The sequence below is a fragment of the Mytilus californianus genome, unplaced genomic scaffold, assembly GCF_021869535.1.
Source record: "Mytilus californianus isolate M0D057914Y unplaced genomic scaffold, xbMytCali1.0.p SCAF_2, whole genome shotgun sequence".
In the NCBI taxonomy this organism is placed as follows: Eukaryota; Metazoa; Mollusca; class Bivalvia; order Mytilida; family Mytilidae; genus Mytilus; species Mytilus californianus.
Window position 1 is genome coordinate 66,570,668 of NW_026262668.1, and position 16,216 is coordinate 66,586,883.

The window sequence follows — 16,216 nt, forward strand, 5'->3', positions numbered from 1 at the left end:
ACGACCCCAAAATTTTTTTGCGTTCGTATAAAAATGACAATGAAATGTAAAAGATTACAAATGCATTACTGTGGAGACAACAATATTAGTGGAGTACTGATTTTGTGGATATAGGGGAATCACGAATTTACATGTTCAACAAAGTATAAATTGTCTATAGTCTTCTTTTTTTCTTTTTTTTTTTTGGCAATATCTCGAAATCTAATATCCACAAAAATATCATTTTTCCACTGACAATATTTGTTGGAAGAACGTAGGAAATGACAAACGGACAGATGGACAAGGGGACAGGTTGAATACAATATAGCCCGACTCCTGAATTGGGTTCATGAAATTAACAAAAATGGTACAAGTTTGCATAACATTAAAGGAATGATAATTTGGAATGTACTGTTTAGAAGTAATAAGTGATTAATTATTGTTACCTTTCCATAGAAGTATCTGCACACAGCTTCCTGGCACCATGGCTGGTAGAAATAGTCAGCTCTCCTCTCTTCTTCTGGATTACCTGCTACATCTGTCATTGTCTAAAAGAAAAATAGCTTGGAAATAAAATCTGATTATGTTGAAAACAAGGAAAGATAATGAATCCCCCTTACAATCATTTAGTGTCCATGTTTACATATTGACTAAATGCTATAAACTGAACTAATGACATATAGTTGTCTCCCTTACACCAGTGAAATCAGAATTTATCGTAAATTCTTCACTACAATATTCACAGCAATATCTGTACAGTATTAGAAAGCAAACTCTATTACATGTGTCTAAATACTTTTAATCAAGCATCAGTACTTGGTACTTATCCTTCTAAACAAGTGATAGGTACCATTCAATATTGAGGAATTTTCATATTATTCAAAGAATAAACAGAAAAGTACCTCCTAAATTTGGAAAAGTACCAGTCCACATGAAACCCCTTTGACTAACTGAACCAATGACACAAAGACCCCGTTAACACTTGAACATTTAGATCTATTTAAACTAGATCGGTTCACTTTACATAGATTTAGGCCCAATGTGAACGCATTGAATGGATCTTTAATAGGTCTAAACTAAAACACCAAAAGAGGTAGTTTAGTTTGAATCGATCTAGAGTGAACCAATCTAACATTAGTTGTGAACGCAGAGATTGATCTTAAGTAGTACGAGTGAATCGAAAATAATTTGTGTCCATGAATGGCAGCAAAATTACTTGTACAATTTATTATAAAATGAATGACCAACATAAAAGGTCTAACTATACGAACAGTGGTATCAAAATTAGAACTTGTAATTCAAGTGAAACAATAACTTCATTCATTATTTTGTGCAAGCGTGAGGATCAACACATTATTTGATTAAATATTTCTATTTATACACAGTGTTTACAATTTCACAGGTAATTAGGTCATATCAATTTCATTTTAAATTGTACTGTGAATGCAGTGGTTCAGTTAAGGATTAAAGATAATGTGAACACTAACTGGTTTTATTTAGATCGATTCAAATTTAGATCGTTCAAAAAATGCTAGTGTGAATGGGGTCATAGTTGTCTCCCTTACACCAGTGCAATCAATACCAGTATGTGAACAAAGTCATAATTTTTGCACACATTAAATGACAATATTGCTACTTAAATAATATTTAATGAACTGCATTACTATTATTATTATTATCATTTATGGCAATAATCCTAAATGATATAAATTATTTAACAATAACATTTGTTATTTTACATGATCAATCATTTTTTGTTAGTTTTATCTGTTATGACAGTATTGTAAAAGGAAAAATCTGTTTTGATTTTATAATCTTGAACATGCAATCTAACAACAAATGTATATCCATAAGCATTATACTCTACCTTTAAGTCTCTGGTCTGTGATATTAACCAATTGTTAATGAATTCCTGTGGATCTTTGGCAAAACTGAGAAAGAATTCTCTGTTGGTTTTTAATTGATTAATGGTCTCTACAGTTTCATGAATCTGAATATAAAACAAAAAAATATCAACTTTAATTTTTGAACATATCAAAACATATGTTATTGTATAATGATTTATGTAATAGTTAATACTACCTTTTAGAATTTGCATATAACTTTATAAAGGGCCATAACTCAAGAACTGTAAAAGTGACACTACCCAAATTAGAACTTGATCTGAGTTTTGTGGTAATAAGCATTGTTTATAAGTTTCATAACATTTAGTTGACGAAAAATTAAGTAAGAGAACAGAAAAGAAAAATTTAGCAATTTTTCCATTTTTAAAGGGGCATACTGTTCCTACTCGCTTATTAGTCGGAAAATTGGGAGTAAAATTCATAATCCAGAGAGGGGGACCGACTAATAGACGAGATCTAGCGACCAGAGGAAAAATCCAAGCTTGAGAAAAGTGGTCAGGAGTGAATTTCCTAGGCAAAACTACGTTTTTGATAGCCAAACCTACACAAATCATTAAATAAAAAGTTTTTGTTGAAAATAAATGACTACAATACTGTCTTTGTGTTTTATTTGTTCTTTGGTAAACATTTTCTGCAAATTCGTGTTGAAATTCTACTGTTTCCGGTTTGTGTATTGATTTTCATGGTCACATGGTTTTCCTATAAACCCAAAAGAAGAGCCAAGAACAAAAATTAGAAAGGAGATAACAATGTACCAAATATGTGAAAGGATGTTTTCAGCGGAGTTATTGTGTCATTATTGTGATATCATGATATCAATCCAATGCTTATAAATCATATAATAATCAAAAAATAATTTTAAGATTCATTCCCAAAATCAAAATATTATTCATTAAAGTGTCTCAGGTAAACAAAAATTACAAAATTGATTGACAAGCCAATATAATCCATTGATAACCCCAATTAAGAGACAAAGAGTTGTATTTACTAAAGGTGTGAAAACTATCAGTGATAGGTAAACAGATGACACTAATGAGTTGGAGTTAGTTATTTTGATATATTGATTAGCTTCACTTATTTTTTAATCCTTTAATCATCACAATATAATAAGAATTATGAAGTGTACATGCTCATTTAACACCGAGTTATGTATGCTGTGAAAAATATTTTCATCAAGTGTTGATTGACTTTAAATTTTTCAGGTTCATATTAGTTTATATTCGTTTTTCTCAAACAATAGGTTGTTAGTCATACCCTACAAAATCATTGATGCATTACGTAAACAACACATGGCTAATCTAACATTTGAACAGTGAACAAAACAAGAGAAATGAATACATCTTTATTATTAACAGCAATATAAATTATCATGATGAGCATCAACTAAATTCAAACCAAACAAACATTAATGCAGAAATGAATATTATTCCTGGATTTGCATTGGTTTTACCGGCGTTCAGTTACTGTCAGCTGAAAAAAAAAATGCCCAAATTTTGTCCGACTTATACGAGGGTCAAGACTAAATCCTTAGAATTTGGAGCTGAAAAGGGCCCCCGACTTATAGTAGGTTCGACTATTAGGCGAGTTTTTACGGTAACTCTAGAACAGTAGAAGTGATGCCACCAAAATTCAATCTTTATCTGTGTTTTGTGGTAATTAGCATTGTGCATAAGTTTCATAACATTTGGTTGAGGAATACTCAAGTTAGAGAACAGAAACAAATATTTCAGCAATTTTGAGATTTGTAAAGGGGCATAACTCTAGAACAATTAAAGTGACGCCAACAAAATTGTAACTTGATCTGTGTATTGTGATAATTAGCATTGTGCATAAGTTTCATAACATTTGGTTGAGGCAAACAAAAGTTAGAGAACAATAAAACGCTCCGCTGGGCGCAGCTTGATACGACTGCAGAGGTCGAACCCTGAACAGTTGGGGCAAGTATGGACACAACATTCAAGCTTGATACAGCACTGAATTTGGATTGTGATTAAATATTTGACACAGCATAGGTTTATGACACAGAATGAATGTGGTCTAAGAACTTAAAAAATTTTAATTTACCTATTCAAACCATATCATTATTATTTGCTTTTATATATAAATCAGAAATAACCAATTTAAAATGGAAAATTTTAAAGAAAAAAAAAGGAAAAAAACAAAAAAAAAATCCCTCCCCCAAATTTTTTTAACCCTCTTATGATTCATCACCCCCAAACTCAATCCCAGCCTTCCCTTGGTGGTATGGTACCTTGCAGTACAATTTCAGAGAGATCCATACACTTGAACACAAGTTATTGTCTGGAAACTAGAACTAGAGGCTCTAAAGAGCCTGTGTCGCTCACCTTGGTCTATGTGCATATTAAACAAAGGACACAGATGGATTCATGACAGAATTGTGTTTTGGTGATGGTGATGTGTTTGTAGATCTTACTTTACTGAACATTCTTGCTCCTTACTATTATCTCTATCTATAATGAACTTGGCCCGGTAGTTACAGTGGAAAATATTTTGTAAAAATTTACAAAAATTTACAAAATTTATGAAAATTGTAAAAAATTGACTATAAAGGGCAATAACTCCTTAAGGGGTCAATTGACAATTTTGGTCACGTTGACTTATTTGTAGACCTAACTTTGCTGTACATTATTGCTGTTTACAGTTTATCTCTATCTATAATAATATTCAAGATAATAACCAAAAGCTGCAAAATTTTCTTAAAATTACCAATTCAGGGGCAGCAACCCAACAACTTGTTGCCTGATTGGTCTGAAAATTTCAGGGCAGATAGATCTTGACCTAATGAACAATTTTATCCTCATCAGATTTGCTCTAAATGCTTTGGTTTCAGAGATATGAGCCAAACACTGGATTTTACCCTATGTACTATTTTTTAGCCATGTCGGCCATCTTGGTTCGTGGGCAGAGTCATCGGACACATTTTTTAAACTAGATACCCTAATGATGATTGTGGACAAGTTTGGTTAAATTTGTCTTAGTAGTTTCAGAGGAGAAGATTTTTGTAAAAGATTACAAAAATTTACGAAAAAATGGTTAAAAATTGACTATAAAGGTCAATAACTCCTTAAGGGGTCAATTGACCATTTTGGTCAAGTTGACTTATTTGTAGATCTTACTTTGCTGAACATTATTGCTGTTTACAGTTTATCTCTATCTATAATAATATTCAAGATAATAACCAAAAACGGCAAAATTTCCTTAAAATTACCAATTCAGGGGCAGCAACACAACAACGGGCTGTCCGATTCATCTGAAAATGTCAGGGCAGATAGATCTTGACCTGATAAACAATTTTACCCCATGTCAGATTTGCTCTAAATGCTTTGGTTTCAGAGATATAAGCCAAAATCTACATTTTACCCCTATGTTTTATTTTTAGCCATGGCGGCCATCTTGGTTGGTTGGCCGGGTCACCGGACACATTTTTTAAACTTGATACCCCAATGATGATTGTGGCCAAGTTTGGTCAAATTTGGCCCAGTAGTTTCAGAGGAGAAGATTTTTGTAAAAGTTAACGACGACGGACGACGGACGATGAGAAAAGCTCACTTGGCCCTTTGGGCCAGGTGAGCTAATAATGTTTGAATAGTTTCCTACCTTGTTGTCAAGGTTACTGATTTCTTGTTGGCTTTGTGTGGTCAGTAAGAACGAGTTCATCTGCTGCTTCAATGAATCATCCTGCAGAGAAATAAAACATTCAATTTTTAAATGATTCCAATAAACTGTGAAAATAATGTCTATGTGAATAAAATTTTCTTACTTGAATAAAATTCTCATAATTATCCAGAATATCAAGAAATTAAAGTGAGACTGACTACATATGCAAAATAAATCAATAAAATACAAATACAGATTTGCTCATTGACTTGAGAAATTGATGTTGTGTAGTATAGCCCTTTCCAGAAACTCATTTCCTGAATAATAAATCTTACTCTAAAATTATAATTTGAATAGGTTATTTCCAGCTTTGATTGAGTTTGAAACAAGTATATTGGAAGGCAGAAGACCATTTATTATTTCTATTTTCTATAAACCAAATATTATCTTTAAATCAAAAGGGATTTAAAACCGCTAATTGTTGACTCTTCATTAAACTTCGTTGCCGGGAATCAATTTTACTTCCAGAAACCTATTCAAATTATAATTTTAGAGAAAAATACTGTCAATAAAATCTGAAATATACAGTTTTATTCATATCTACTGCTTAAAAACAACTTACTATTTCAACATCAATATCATAGCAAGCTGTCTTTCTTGCATCAGGACCCTCAACTCTGTTAAATGTAAAGTTACTGTAATATAAATAAATGTTGAAAATTCCAAAAGACTGATTACTTACTCTTTAAATAAGATATTAAGTTCTTCATATTCATATGAAAACCCAAGTTGCTTTTTGAGTCTTTGAAATGTATTGTAATATATATATTAATAAATGTTGAAACTTTTTCAACAACTAACACTTTAAAAAAAAATTTTTTTTAAATTCTTTATATCAAAACCCAAGTTGGTTTTTTGAGTCTTTGAAATGAATTGTAAAATTTAAGTAAATAAATGTTGAAACTTTTCTAACAAACTGATTCAATCACTAACTCTTTAATAAAAATAACATTTTAAATTCTTGATATCAAAACCCAACTAGGTTTTGGAGTCTTTGAAATGTATTGTAATATATATATATAAATAAATGATGAAACTTTTCAAACACATTTTAAAAAAAATTTTTTTTGCTGAGTGTTGAAGGCCTCACTGTGACTTTGAGATGAAGAACAGCAATAAAAGCGCTGTTCCTTTGCTTTTTGTGTGTTTTTTGCTGTGTATGTATTGATTTTGTGTCATGGATGGATACCCATGTCCCTTATTTTTTTATCAACCACAAACTCTTTAAATAAGATTTTAATTTCATTACATCAAAACCAGTTGGTTTTTGAGTCTTTGAAATGTATAACCAATAATTAATAAACTTACCAAAGAGAAAACAATACTAGCATGTATATTTGTATATTCTGTCAAAATCACATGTAGTTATATTAGATAAATATGATTGAAACAAGAGAGCAGATTAATGGTGGAAAACTAAACCTTAACACTTACGTGATAACATGATTGATAACAATTGGGTCTGGTGGCATCAACAAATTATGTAATTTTCCTGGAATCTCAGCAAATTTCATTCTTTTACACTCAAAGATCTAAAAACAACAATATATGTACATATACAAAAGTTTATCACACAGTTGTATCACAGAAGCTGATCTTAAAACAACACATCCTTTTTTTTCTCTAAAAAAAACAAGAGACAAAAATATAAACGATGCAGTTCACTAAGATGTTGTTGTCAACTTAATGGTATTTAAAATACATAGAGTACGAAACAAAGAAGTAGCTGCACTATGACAGTGATCACCAAAGAAAATTTTTCAAACAAACACATCACATTACTGTCATCAATGGTATACAAAGAATTACAGACTGCAAGTTTCTGATTTTCATAATTGTACATAAGAATGATATCAAATGTATTCCCAACTATTTTGGACACAACATATATTGCTTTTTAAATTTAGAAAGATGTCAGTTGACATGGGTATTGGAATTGGATTGACAGGGATCACCAAAGAAGTGTTGGAGCTTATAAAATAATTATTTAAACGGTTGAAAAATAATTATAAATTGTATACCTTTCCATTTCAGTACTCTTTAATACATGTATATGTATGTACAAAAACATATGAATCTTAATTTTATGACAAAAATATATATATCTTAATTTTATGAAAAAAAAAAAAAAAAATTTAATTATAGTCTGTCAAAATCAATGAAAATATTACTGATTAAGAAATACTTATCAAACTTATAATCTCATACAATCTCAAAATTAAGGTTTATGCTGAGAAATCAAGATGGGTGCTGGAAATCCAAGGGTGGTGATAAAATATTCAAGGAAGGAGCACCACCCTTTAATAGCCTGTTGTGATCCCTGCTATGATCAAATGACACAACATAGTTTAATAGTGTAAGTAAGAAAATATCCTTATATCATATAAATATCTTATGTGTATTTTTGAAGTAAACAAATTTATGAATGCAATTTAGAATGAGAGTTCATTTACTGGGAGAAAAACCTAAGATTATTAAAAGGCTGATTATAAAGATTGCCATTTATATTTTTTGACTTTTTTAGTCTCAGGACAATTTAGAGCTTGACATATTGTATAGACATCTGTCTAATGTTAAAGACCTCAAGTTGGTTATTTTTGTTATTGCCAATATTGGGTTGCTGTCTCATTGATGTATACCCCACATCTTCTTTTGCTTACTGTCATCAATGGTATACAAAGAATTGCAGAATGCAAGTTTCTGATTTTCATAATTGCACATAAGAATGAATTCAAATGTATTCCCAACAATTTTGGACACAACATATATTGCTTTTTAAATTTATAAAAAACTCTTAGCCAATCTATTGCACAAGGTCATCAGTTTACATGAATTCATTGTTCGATCCTAAATTCAGATTTATTCTGTACATGCTTCTCTTGTGAGCACTGGAGGGTAAAGAATGCTTTCATTTTGCAATTTTGAGAATTTAAAAAAAAACATTGAATTGTATTTTGCTTGGGAAGTTAAAGAGTTGGAGTTTTCTTCCTTTGTTCATAATTGTACAATTGTAGTTGAACCTATTTTTATAAAAGATTCATACACCATGCAGTACTTATGAAATTTTTAATAAAAAAATGTTTTCTTGACAAGTATGGTAATTCAAATACACATCATATTGTAACTTAAATAACAATGTATAACATATCTTCAATAAAGTGCATGGCATTGACTGGATAGGATCTAAATAATGATCACTTCACTGCACTATTTTGTTTGAACTATCAAAGGTAGTGATCAACCTTGGTAGATATAGATATCAAGTCAGTACCATAGGGTTTTGATTGCATCTCATGATATCTTTACACAAAAACTATAAATAATAACCTGCTCCAGATATTTGTCACAATTAATGTATTCTCTCTCATGTGGATCCTGTAGTTTGTGTGTCTTAATATACTGCCACAAAGCACTGATAATAACTGGTCTTGTCTGTGTGTGTACCCCTAATAATCTGGCAAGTCGCTGGTCCAACTTAAACTGTGGTGGCTAAAATATAAATATATACTAATTATTATATATCTTTTATAAAAAAGATTGTAATTTTACACAGTATGAAAACATATAATCAATCAGTCTAAAGCTAAGGAAATGACTTAATAAATGTTGATTAAAATTTCCGTGAATAGCTGTTGAATTTTATCGAGTGATTGAACTTTTTGCTTATAATTTAAATTTTTAAAATCCAACACTAAAATATATCCTTCATTGTATTTAAGATGATTGATTGATTTTTGGTGTTTTAATGACACTTGCAGCAATAATTGATATTTCGTGGCAGCCAGTTTTTATTGGAGGTGGAAGCCTGAGTGCACCAGAGACAACCACTGACCTTCGACATGAAAACTGCCAATCCTAGTCAATTAAGATTAAAGTCAAGCTCACCTGCCTTGTGCGGGGCTCAAATTCCATGAAGATATAAAGAAATAATGACCAAAATTTATTTCTATGATATACAACTCATTGTAATTCCATGAAAGATGATATAAAAAATAATGACTGAAATGTATTTCTATTAAGATACCAGGGAAATAATTTTAATATTGTATGAGTAATTAACCCTTTAATGAAAAAGGTCAGATATTTATTTCATTTTCTTACTTTTATGAGTAACCCTAATAATTTACATTCAAAAATTTCTATTCTTTTTTTCATACTTAAATATGAAAAGGTAAGAATTAGTATGAACATTTTAGATGTCCCTGGCGACTGTATTTCAGCTGATCATACATTTTTTGGTACTAGAATAAATGCCAAAATATTCTTAATCTATAACTAACCTGGTAATCAAGCATTAACAAGACTGTGCATTTAACATTCTGGTCACCCGGACGCTTGACTTGAAATCCGTCAGTTTCTTGGGTACTTGGTGTACGGTGCCACTAAAAATTCAACATGTAAAAATTTTAAAAAACAGCTAGCAACTGCTGGTTTAACATATGTGAAAATTATGCTACACAAAGACAACAACATCATAGATTACTGCAAGGAAAACCTTTATTATGGTCTACAGTTACCATAAGTGAAAATTGTCAAAACTATACAGACCATCAGACCACCATTTTAACGTTGAAGTAAATCACAATAAAATGCTCCGCAGGGCGCAGCTTGATACGACCGCAGAGGTCGAACCCTGAACAGTTGGGGGAAGTATGGACACAACATTCAAGCTTGATACAGCTTTGCATTTGGATTGTGATTAAATATTTGACACAGTATAGGTTTCTAACACAGAATGAATGTGGTCTAAGAACTTAAACATTTTAAATTGGACATTCACCTATTATGGTCCAATATCCAAAATCTAAATACATGGTTAGATTCAGCATATCAAAGAATTCCAAGAATTCAATTTTTGATGAAATCAAACAAAGTTTAATTTTGGATCCTTTTGACCTCAATGTGGACAAAGTTGATAACGGGGCCTAAAAATCAAAAATCTAAATACATGGTTAGATTCAGCATATCAAAGAACCCCATATATTCAATTTTTGTTGAAATCAAACAAAGTTTAATTTTGGACCCTGATTTGGACCAACTTGAAAACTGGGCCCATAATCAAAAATCTAAATACATGTTTAGATTCAGCATATCAAAGAACCCTAAGAATTCAATTTTTGTTAAAATCAAACTAAGTTTAATTTTGGACCCTTTGGACCTTAATGTAGACCAATTTGAAAACGGAACCAAAAATTAAGAATGAAAATACACGGTTAGATTCGGCATATCAAAGAACCCCAATAATTCAATTTTTGATGAAATCAAACAAAGTTTAATTTTGGACCCTTTTGACCTCAATGTGGACAAAGTTGATAACGGGCCCAAAAATCAAAAATCTAAATACATGGTTAGATTCAGCATATCAAAGAACCCCATATATTCAATTTTTGTTGAAATCAAACAAAGTTTAATTTTGGACCCCGATTTGGACCAACTTGAAAACTGGGCCCATAATCAAAAATCTAAATACATGTTTAGATTCAGCATATCAAAGAACCCTAAGAATTCAATTTTTGTTAAAATCAAACTAAGTTTTATTTTGGACCCTTTGGACCTTAATGTAGACCAATTTGAAAACGGAACCGAAATTTAAGAATCTAAATACACGGTTAGATTCGGCATATCAAAGAACCCCAATAATTCAATTTTTGATGAAATCAAATAAAGTTTGATTTTGGACCCTTTGGACCTCAATGTGGACCAATTTAAAAACGGGGCCCAAAATCCAAAAACTAAATACACGGTTAGATTCAGCATATTAAAGAACCCCATGAAATCAAGAATAAAACCCCATTGAAATTGGTCAAGAAATAAGCAATTTATAGGAAGTATCTTCTTTTGCACAATCCTGTGCTATTAAATATTTCTTGCTATTGCGCAATACTGTACAATTGACAATTTCTTGCTATTGCACAATATTGTGCTATTGGATATTTCTTGCTATTGCGCAATACTGTGCAATTGAAGATTTCTTGCTATTGCGCAATACTGTGCAATTGAAGATTTCTTGCTATTGTGCAATACTGTGCAATTGAAAATTTCTTGCTATTGCACAATACTTATTATATAATAATTTACACATCCTGTTTGGTGTGTATCTCCTACCATATCATTATTATTTGATTTTAAATATAAATCAGAAATAACCAACTTAAAATGGAAAATTTTAAAAGAAACAAAAAAGGAAAAAAAAATAAATCCCCCCCCCCCCCCCAAATTTTTGAACCCCCTGATGATTCATCACCCCCAAACTCAATCCCAGCCTTCCCTTTGTGGTATGGTACCTTGCAGTACAATTTCAGAGAGATCCATACACTTGAACACAAGTTATTGTCTGGAAACCAGAAAAATGTGTTTTTTGGCCCCTTTTTGGCCCCAAATTCCTAAACGTTTAGGGTAATTACCCCCAAACTCAAACCCAGCTTTCCCTTTGTGATATGGAACCTTGTAGTACAATTTCAGAAAGATCCATACACTTACACACAAGTTATTGTCCTGAAACTAGAAAAATGCTTGTTTTTGGCCCCTTTTTGGCCCCTAATTCCTAAAATATTGAGGCAATTACCCCCATCATCAATCCCAGCCTTTCCTTTGTGGTATGGTACCTTGCAGTACAATTTCAGAGAGATCCATACACTTGAACACAATTTATTGTCTGGAAACTAGAACTAGAGGCTCTCAAGAGCCTGTGTCACTCACCTGATTCTACTTTGGTCTTGGAAATCATGTAAAAATAGATTAAAATCATAACAGATACCCTAATAATGAGTGAGGCCAAATTTGGTTTAATATTTGTCCTGTAATTTAATAAAAAAATCCTGGTGGCCATCTTGAACAGTAAATCGGCAACAAAGTAGCAACACTTAATCAGCACCTCATAAGAAACATTTATGCCATGTTTTGTTTTCATTCCATTCAGTGCACCTCTAGAAGAAGCATTTGTATGTATTTCCCATAGGGTCTTATGTTAAAGGAAGTCCCCCCATTGGCAGCCATCATGGATGAAGGATCAGCTTCAAAGTAACAACACTTGGTCAGCACTTCAAAAGGAACATGCATGCCATGTTTGGTTTCATTCCATTCAATGGTTCTCTAAAAGAAAACATTTGTACGTATTTCTCATAGGGTCCTATGTTAAACTAAGTCCTCCGCTGACGGCCATCTTAGATTATGGATCGGCTTCATAGTAACAACACTTGGTCAGCACCTCATAAGGAACATTCATGCCATGTTTGGTTTCATTGCATTCAGTGGTTCTCTAAAAGAAGACATTTGTATGTATTTCCCTTAGGGTCCTATGTTAAACTAAGTCCCCCGCTGGCAGCAATCTTGGATAATGGATCAGCTACAAAGTAACAACACTTGGTCAGCACCTCATAAGGAACATTCTTGCCATGTTTGGTTTCATTCCATTCAGTGGTTCTCTAAAAGAAGACATTTGTATGTATTTCTCATAGGGTCCCATGTTAAACTAAGTCCCCTGCAGGCGGCCATCTTGGATTATGGATCGGCTTCAAAGTAACAACACTCGGTCAGCACCTCATAAGGAACATTCATACCATGTTTGGTTTCATTCCATTCAGTGGTTCTCTAAAAGAAGACCTTCGTATGTATTTCCCATAGGGTCCCATGTTAAACTAAGTCCCCCGCTGGCGGCCATCTTGGATTATGGATCGGCTTCAAAGTAACAACACTTGGTCAGCACCTCATAAGAAACATTCATACCATGTTTGGTTTCATTCCATTCAGTGGTTCTCTAAAAGAAGACCTTTGTATGTATTTCCCATAGGGTCCCATGTTAAACCAAGTCCCCCGCTAGCGGCCATCTTGGATGATGGATCAGCTTCAAAGTAACAACACTCGGTCAGCACCTCATAAGGAAAATTCATACCATGTTCGGTTTCATTCCATTCACTGGTTCTCTAAAAGAAGACCTTTGTATGTATTTCCCATAGGGTCCTATGTTAAACTAAGTCCCCCGCTGGTGGCCATCTTGGATGATGGATCGGCTTCAAAGTAACAACACTCGGTCAGCACCACATAAGGAACATTCATACCATGTTTGGTTTCATTCCATTCAGTGGTTCTCTAAAAGAAGACATTTGTATGTATTTCCCATAGGGTCCTATGTTAAACTAAGTCCACAGCTGGGAGCCATCTTGGATGATGGATCCGCTACAAAGTAACAACACTTGGTCAGCACCTCATAAGGAACATTCAGACCATGTTTGGTTTCATTCCATTCAGTGGTTCTCTAAAAGAAGACCTTTGTATGTATTTCCCATAGGGTCCCATGTTAAACTAAGTCCCCCGCTGGCGGCCATCTTGGATTATGGATCGGCTTCAAAGTAACAACACTCGGTCAGCACCTCATAAGGAACAATCATACCATGTTTGGTTTCATTCCATTCAGTGGTTCTCTAAAAGAAGACATTTGTATGTATTTCCCATAGGGTCCTATGTTAAACTAAGTCCCCCGCTGGCGTCCATCTTGGATTATGGATCGGCTTCAAAGTAACAACACTCGGTCAGCACCTCATAAGAAACATTCATGCCATGTTTGGTTTCATTCCATTCAGTGGTTCTCTAAAAGAAGACATTTGTATGTATTTCCCATAGGGTCCTATGTTAAACTAAGTCCACTGCTGGCGGCCATCTTGGATGATGGATCCGCTACAAAGTAACAACACTTGGTCAGCACCTCATAAGGAACATTCATGCCATGTTTGGTTTCATTCCATTCAGTGGTTCTCTAAAAGAAGACATTTGTATGTATTTCCCATAGGGTCCTATGTTAAACTAAGTCCACAGCTGGGAGCCATCTTGGATGATGGATCCGCTACAAAGTAACAACACTTGGTCAGCACCTCATAAGGAACATTCATGCCATGTTTGGTTTCATTCCATTCAGTGGTTCTCTAAAAGAAGACATTTGTATGTATTTCCCTTAGGGTCCTATGTTAAACTAAGTCCACCGCTGGCGGCCATCTTGGATGATGGATACGCTACAAAGTAACAACACTTGGTCAGCACCTCATAAGGAACATTCATGCCATGTTTGGTTTCATTCCATTCAGTGGTTCTCTAGAAGAAGTTCAAAATGTAAAAAGTTAACGCCGACGACGGATGACGACGGACGATGGACGCCAAGTGATGAGAAAAGCTCACTTGGCCCTTTGGGCCAGGTGAGCTAAAAATGTGTTTTTTGGCCCCTTTTTGGCCCCCAATTCCTAAACGTTTCGGCAATTACCCCAAACTCAATTCCAGCTTTCCCTTTGTGATATGGAACCTTGTAGTACAATTTCAGAAAGATCCATACACTTACACACAAGTTATTGTCATGAAACTAGAAAAATGCTTGTTTTTGGCCCCTAATTCCTAAAATTTTGAGGCAATTACCCCCAAAATCAATCCCAGCATTCCTTTTGTGATATGGAACCTTGTGGTACAATGTCAGAGAGATCCATACACTAACACACAAGTTATGTCTGGAAGTTACAAAAAATGCTTATTTTTGGCCCCTTTTTGGCCCCTAATTCCTTTACTGTTGGTACCATAACCCCCAAAATCAATCCCAACCTTCTTATTGTGGTATTGAACCTTATGATTAAATTTCACTGAGATTCATTCACTTAAACTAAAGTTAGAGTGCGAAAACCAATGTGTCTTCGGACGTCTACTACGACGACGACGCCAACGTCATACCAATATACGACCACAAAATTTTTTTGCGGTCGTATAAAAATACTAATTTTTGGCCCCTTATTCCTAAATGTTTTCAGCAATTACCCCCAAACTCAATTCCAGCTTTCCCTTTGTGATATGAAACCTTGTGGTACATTGTCAGAAAGATCTATACACTAACACACAAGTTATTGTCTGAAAGTTACAAAAATGCTTATTTTTGGCCCCTAATTCCTTAACTGTTGGTACCATATCCCCCAAAATCAATCCCAACCTTCCTTTTGTGGTATTGAACCTTATGGGAAAATTTCATAGAGATCCATTCACTTAAACTAAAGTTATTGTGCGAAAACCAATGTGTCTTCGGACGATGATGATGATGACGACGCCGACGACAACGCCAATGTCATACCAATATACGACCGCAAAAATTTTTTGCAGTCGTATAAAAATTAACTGATGAAACATTTAAAACAGAATTAGTGATGATGTTTTTATAGACATTATTTACCTCCACAAGATGGTTATCTGGTCCATACAATTCTTTGTCTAGTTCTATCACCAAGCTTTTAAAGAATGATGAGAATTTCCTTTTAAGTTTTGATGTGTCACTAATCTTTGCACTAGCAGCCTGTAATATATATATTTATACATAAGTATTTGAATAATTTTTAACATACTGTGGATTCATTTATTTTCGTGGGTACCAATTTTCATGGATTGAGGAAAACTTGCGTTTTTCGTTAATATTTGAATGGGTGGTTTTTCCAAAGTCTGCATATAAGCCTATAGAAAGTTTGTAATTCTATGAACATTAATTCGCGATTCACCTTGACCAACGAAATCTATTTACATGAAAATATAGAGTAAACATAGGATATCGATTTATGTTGTCTGGATTATACCCAATCAGATACGCTCAAGACTAAAATTTAAGAAAGCAAAACATATAAAAAGGTCTGGAGTAAATT

At 33.3% G+C, this 16,216-nt stretch overlaps 1 protein-coding gene across 5 annotated transcripts in view; it reads right to left on the reverse strand.

Moving 5' to 3' along the window:
• LOC127728080 (SWI/SNF-related matrix-associated actin-dependent regulator of chromatin subfamily D member 1-like) overlaps nucleotides 1-16,216 on the reverse strand; it is a 63,478-nt gene that overhangs the window by 3,620 nt on the left and 43,642 nt on the right. For 4 of the 5 annotated variants that reach the window (XM_052235287.1, XM_052235284.1, XM_052235286.1 and 1 more), the window contains 8 exons: nucleotides 15,757-15,876; nucleotides 9,842-9,943; nucleotides 8,889-9,050; nucleotides 6,996-7,093; nucleotides 6,124-6,196; nucleotides 5,502-5,582; nucleotides 1,847-1,969; nucleotides 426-527 (listed from right to left, as the gene is read on the reverse strand). In XM_052235287.1, the coding sequence (XP_052091247.1) occupies nucleotides 426-527; nucleotides 1,847-1,969; nucleotides 5,502-5,582; nucleotides 6,124-6,196; nucleotides 6,996-7,093; nucleotides 8,889-9,050; nucleotides 9,842-9,943; nucleotides 15,757-15,876 (861 nt within the window). The remainder of the gene's footprint in view (nucleotides 1-425; nucleotides 528-1,846; nucleotides 1,970-5,501; nucleotides 5,583-6,123; nucleotides 6,197-6,995; nucleotides 7,094-8,888; nucleotides 9,051-9,841; nucleotides 9,944-15,756; nucleotides 15,877-16,216) is intronic. The other variant, XM_052235285.1, reaches the window with a different exon arrangement.